General features: G+C 41.1%; 1 protein-coding gene across 3 annotated transcripts in view; it reads left to right on the forward strand.

The window, feature by feature from the left end:
• snap25b (synaptosome associated protein 25b) overlaps window positions 1–5554 on the forward strand; it is a 53350-nt gene extending 47796 nt beyond the window's left edge. For 2 of the 3 annotated variants that reach the window (XM_079832573.1, XM_079832572.1), the window contains exon 8: window positions 2260–3107. In XM_079832573.1, coding sequence (XP_079688699.1) covers window positions 2260–2328 — 69 coding nt within the window. In that variant the 3' untranslated portion in view covers window positions 2329–3107. Of the gene's footprint in view, window positions 1–2259 lie in introns of all 3 variants that reach the window. The other variant, XM_079832571.1, reaches the window with a different exon arrangement.
• The last annotated feature ends 446 nt before the right edge of the window (window positions 5555–6000 follow it).

Here is a 6000-nt window from a genome sequence, read left to right on the forward strand (position 1 = left end):
TATATGTGTAACAATCAGAGTGTATGCGTGTTGTGCACCCGCCTATAGGCGCATATTACTAACACGCTGTAACGGGGTATGTAGGTTCAGGGAAGAAGGAGGCGGGAACCGGCGAACATTCAACAGACTTTAATAAAATAAATAAATAAAGTGAAAGTAAAAGTGGCAGCCCCTCACGGACGACTGCCGTGCACATACATAAACAAAACATGAATAAAACACAACTTAAATTCCAGGCCTGGTCCTCTCTCGTCCTTCACTGTCGTCGCTCCTCCTTTAAACTCCCGTCACTCCTCCGTGAGACACGAGTCCCGCTCTCATGGTCCCTCAGCCCTTAAAATAACACTAAACAAAATAGTGCGCTATTGACTTTAGACCAGTTTGTCAATGGCGCAGTCGTTTTCAATTGCCTCAAAATAGCAACGCGCCAACAATGCGCCTGAACACACCTCTGTACATACAAACGTGGCGCTGGACGTGAAAATGATAACGGCGTCGGGCTGAAAATAGCAAAAAACACTTGCGTCGCTCCTGGCGTCGCATTGCGCCGGGTGTATGTTAGGGCCCTAAATGTTGTGGCATAGCTGTCGGGTCCATATGTTACATTAAAAGTCTGTTTTCAAAGCCTGCGCCAAATTTGCGTCAGATTTACCGTAGAACCCACAGTGAAAGGTGGGCGGGGCCAAAGATGTGATGATGTTGAAGTAGACGTTGATTAGATTCTGCAGAGGCGGTCTTTCATCGCGCTATGACGTCATAATGTGAGTCGTTTTCCGAGTTTGGATTCAATAAAAGATGCTTTTGGACTAACGTGGGCATTTTGAGTTCCGAAACTTACAGGATTTTTTTATAGACTTCTTACATGTCAAAAGGAACATTTTATTTCTCAATTCATGACCCATTTAATGAAGTCTGGATCATTTTTACCATTGCTCTTCATTTGAACCACCCAGAACAGCGTTTCTCAATCAGGAGGCCTCAAACTATCTTCCAGGGGGGCTGCAGGATGACTTAAAATTATTTTATATATTATTTTAAACATAATTATTATTATTATCAGACATTCCACCTCTCCCAGAAGTTCAGTGAGTCTCCTGCATATACTGTAGCCTGGTCCTACCAGACTCTCGTACATTTCATTTGTACAAATTTGTTCCATTGACAAGCATTAACTTCCTTGAAGGCGGGTACTCTGTTGAAGTTTAAAACTATTGGATCTGCCCAGAGCCATTCTGGATCTGCCATAACCAATCGCTAACGTCTAATGGTCGTGACGCATGTCATCTCAAACTAGCGCACGACATCAACGTCATCGTTGTCAGCCCCTCCCTCTGTTCGCTAATTGGACCGGTTCAATTTTGACTGGAGAAAACCAGAGAATTTACCGCAATCCCAGACGGCGTACTGAAGAAAAATGAAAATTGAGCGGAAGTACGTAGGCGGGAGGAGCCAGGCTACATATACTGCATATACTCCTGCACTACATGCAGATAGTGCCCTGACGCTCACAAATTTTGTACAATATCCTGGAAAACGAGCAAGCGAGAGAAGCCCTGTTTCCACAAGATGTGTTTTCAGTCATCTGATCACAAGTGGTCAGCCAAGACATATTATCGTTTACACCTGGCATTATTCTGTGACCACTTGCGTTTGGATTTTGTTGGGATTCTCTTATTTTGTCATTATTATTCATACTATTATTATTATATTCAAGTACTCTACCTTAACTTAAATAACTATCATTTATGAACAGCTCTTGAAACTTCTGGAATCAAAAAATGAATGGTGGTTCTCAATCAGGAGGCCTCAACAAACTGCAAGGGGGCTTCAGGATAACTTAAAACATAATTGTAATTAATATATTTTTATGAATATCATGATGATTCATATTTAATTAACACAAGTAATAATTATTGTTAATATATTCAAAAAATCGAATTTAATTAAGATTATTGCATTTTTCCCCCTCTATTTTATTAACGAACAGTTCTAGAAACACAAAGTGAATCGTGGTTAATTCGTTTAATATGTCAATTCTCCTAGTTTCTGTTTGAAAACAAGCAGCGTTGTCATAATTACATCAGAAATAGTTCTTGAATAATTACATCCGAAACAGTTCTTGAAACCCTCTGGAATCACAAAATGAATCACGGTTAATTAATTGAATATATCAACTCTCCCAGTTTGTGTTTGAAAACAAGCAGCTTTGTCATAATACTGGATGAAATACCTACTGTATCTGTTATCTCTGTCTTCCAGGCTGATTCCAACAAAACCAGGATTGACGAAGCCAACCAGCGTGCCACAAAGATGTTGGGAAGTGGCTAAATCCATACAAGAAGTGTTTTGTCTCATTTTCCCCTCCCCGCTGTACCTGCAACAGTGCACATGTGCTTTTACCATGGTACTCACCTGACCGGTTTGCACACATGCACTTATCACCCCCTTAACGCTCTATCTAGAAAGTGTCGTTGTGTGTCTGTCTTAACTGATAGTCTAGTAAATGATCACATTTACTCTGTATCTTTCTCTCCAAAGGTTAAATGTACATAGTGCATATTTGATGGCTAGAGCTCACATGTGAAGTTTCTTCTTCTTCTTTTTTTTTTTGTTGGTTTCTTTGTTTTTTTTTAAAGTGTTTATTTATTAAATATACACAAGTTTTGGATTCAATTTCTTAAAAGTTTTCAGTCATCTGTGTGTCCTTGCTCTGTGTTTTACTCTATATAAGCCATGCTTCACATTCAGATGTAGCGAGAGAGGAGACGAATTAGACTGTGAGGTGCAGGAGATCACGTGACTGATTTCTTATCTTAGCCTGCTATTTTGTAATCGCCTTTAGACAGTGTCGAGTAACGATTATTCCACCCGAAGTGGTCATATATGTATTCAGCGTGTCACTTTCACTTATTATTACCCAAGTCATTCCCGATGTGTAGACATTACTGTACAGCATGGGCATGGTCAATCCATGCATTTGGTTTGAAGTACCACAGTTCTGCAACATCACAATAGTGCCACACTTTTTATTTCTGTACATCTGCATAAATGTGTCAGTTGTTGTAAAATAAGTATAAGAAATGCCAATAAAAACTTAACAAACCTGAATCTATTGTTTGCTTGATCTGATTTAATATCTTCCCAACACGAGCAGAGACAATAGCAAGCGTTTTGACACAAGAGTGTTAGAGTGTCTGTACGCTGCACTAACCAAGATCCTCTTTGAACCAGAGGCTTTACATGGATTATGCCTGGCAACGTCACTAAGTACATCCAAATGCTGAAATACACAAGTACACACACACACACTGGTTCGACACACACGACATGGATAAACACAAGCATGTGTAAACTAGGTGTTAAGGGACTGCTGTCCAATCGTGATTATTGAAGTCAGCTGACAGTAATGTACAGCAACATTATTCATGTTTTTTAACATGTTTTTAGTCATATTTTATAACAAATAAAATAAATCGTATTAAAGCCAAAATTATATTTAGTTTCCCATTCATTGACAATCATATAAAGCCTAGATAGTCAGCTTGCAAATAAAGGAGGTGTATATAAAACATACAATATGCTTGTGCTACTTTAACAACAAGACAAGGTTTGCTGTTGTGGAAAAAACTAATAAAGTATACCAATCACAGCAAGAAGCGTTTTAAGTTTATGGCACATCCAATCCCAAGCTTCCCAGTGGTAAATACGACTTGATTTTTAACTAGGAAACTGGTATTTACGATAATTCTGATAGCACATGAAGGCAGCATTCAGTCTGATGTATTCTGATATCAACAACATATTAGTTTCAAGATTACGTGTTGTTCGTAGTATTTTGGTTTGGTTCTTTTCTGTCTCTGCTTCCCTGTCATGTGTATCCTAACCTTGTTTCCCTGTGTTTGCCTAATTAAGTTCACCTGTTGATCATTGAGTTATTTTTCCTTTGTTGCAACCAAAGTGTGACAGAAGAATGGACCTTTAAAAATGGATACAGCAGCTGTTAATATAGCCCCAGTGGGAGGTTTTCGGAGGCCAAATGGGGCTGTTATTTCTATTTTTTCGAAATGGCAAAGATCTCGGGGACTATGTGGAGGAGTTTATTAACATCAGCCACCTTGCCAAATGTGATGACCTTATGAAGGTTTCAGGTGCAGGCTGGACAATGAGATCTGACTACTGATGTCAAGAGGGGATCCCTACTGGACCTTGGCACAGTATGTTAACTTTGCTCTGTGGTTGAATGGGTCCTCTTTTACAGTGGGGGAAGCAGAAGAGGATGCCATCCCCATCGCCCAGCCCCACATCACCCGTCACCACTCTGAGCCCAGAGCCAAGCCAGCCATCACCATGCTGCACGGATACGACGCCAGAGCCAACCACATATTGAAAGCTTCAGCGTGCCATGACGCACAAACTATCGCCAGTGGAGAAATGGACTGAGCCAGCCCGAGCCCCAGAGCCCGAGTCCCACTGTGAGTCTGCCCAAGTGTGTGAGCCGGCGACATCATCCGTTGTCGTGGGACTGCTAGTGGAGTTTGAGGGAATGGAAGAAGACCCCGCCCACAATCCCATCAATGTGGTAAAGCTGGTCTCTGCCAATTGTTTTTTATGATGAATTGGAAGAGGATTGGTTCTCAATGGTTCTGCCAAACTCAAAGTTTCCTATGCCCCCTCTGGTCCCACCCAGATCGAAGTCTCCTATGTCCAAGATGTGGATTTACCTCAGGTCTTCTGGTCTCCAGCTTCGCCCAGGAAAGTGGATACAGGCTCTACCTCCAGCAGCTGTCGACCTATCGGCTCAACCTTGGTCAGACGTCAATTTGCCTGCAGCATGGACTTTTGAGCCGTCCGCTGCGCTCCGTCTCTCCACCCCTTCGGCTCCTTCTGGCTCGCCTACCCTCCAGTTCCACCTCGGCCCCTGGCTTCTCCCACCATCATCACAGCCCTGGTCTCTCCTTCAGTCATCTCCTTCGATGTCCTGCCCTTTGCCAGCCCCTTGTCCTCTTCCAGTGCCCCCACCCTCCCTCCTCAGTTGAACTTCTTGTTATGCCTTTCCGGAGGGGAGAGTACTGTCAGGATTATGTGTCATTCATTGTATTTTGGTTTGGTTCCCCTGTTCCCCTGCCCTGTGTAGGCTGAATCTGAAATCGCCCTCTATAACTTCAAATAAGGCATTATTTGAGGGGACAGCCATTTGTAGTGGTGTCCGAAACCATAGTGGACGTTATCGAATGCACTCATTCTATCCCACATTGCACCGTAAAAACAAATTCACTCACTCGTTTTCATTTACCCCTTCAAGTGAACTGTATTAGTGGACTATAGGGAATAGTGATTGAGGGTTTAGGGGGTGATTTCGGATTTAGCCCTCGTTTCCCTGTGTTTGCCTATTAGTCTAAATAAGCTCACCTGTTGATCATTGAGTTTCCTGGTTTACCTCTCTGTATTTAAATCCTGAGTTCCCTTGTTTATTTGTCCGTTCTACATAGTGTATACCGTTTTTTTTTTTTGCTCCTTGTGTTTTCGGTGCTGTTGAATAAATACTATACTGCTGAAAAAATATCCCAATTTTTCCTTTGTTGGAACCAAAGTGTGACAATGAGTTGGTTTGTCTCACTCTAAAACATTATTCTATTGTGTTTGATCAAATTACCATAATCTGTTATGAGATTTCCATTACTTACAATTTCAAAACATGCCTTAAAATAAAAAATTTAAATAGCTTGACATTACCCTTATGCAAGTTCTCAATGTCTAATTTCAGCTTGGTATTTTATTTCTGTTCAAGCATTTTGTTAATTTTCTTGCCATTGTGTAAAAAAGTATCTATTTTAAGTCTGCAACACTTTTTATAGATAAAATCTAATATAACAAAATCCTCTTTTAAGATACTGAACTGCAGTGATGCTGATCAACAAACATGTCTTTCTTGTGATGCTAGCAGCACAACATCACCCAGAACACAATTTTTGCTGGTGACCAGTTATGCAGCAACATAAA

This window comes from Gobio gobio (genome assembly GCF_949357685.1).
Source record: "Gobio gobio genome assembly, chromosome: 13".
Classification (NCBI taxonomy): domain Eukaryota; kingdom Metazoa; phylum Chordata; class Actinopteri; order Cypriniformes; family Gobionidae; genus Gobio; species Gobio gobio.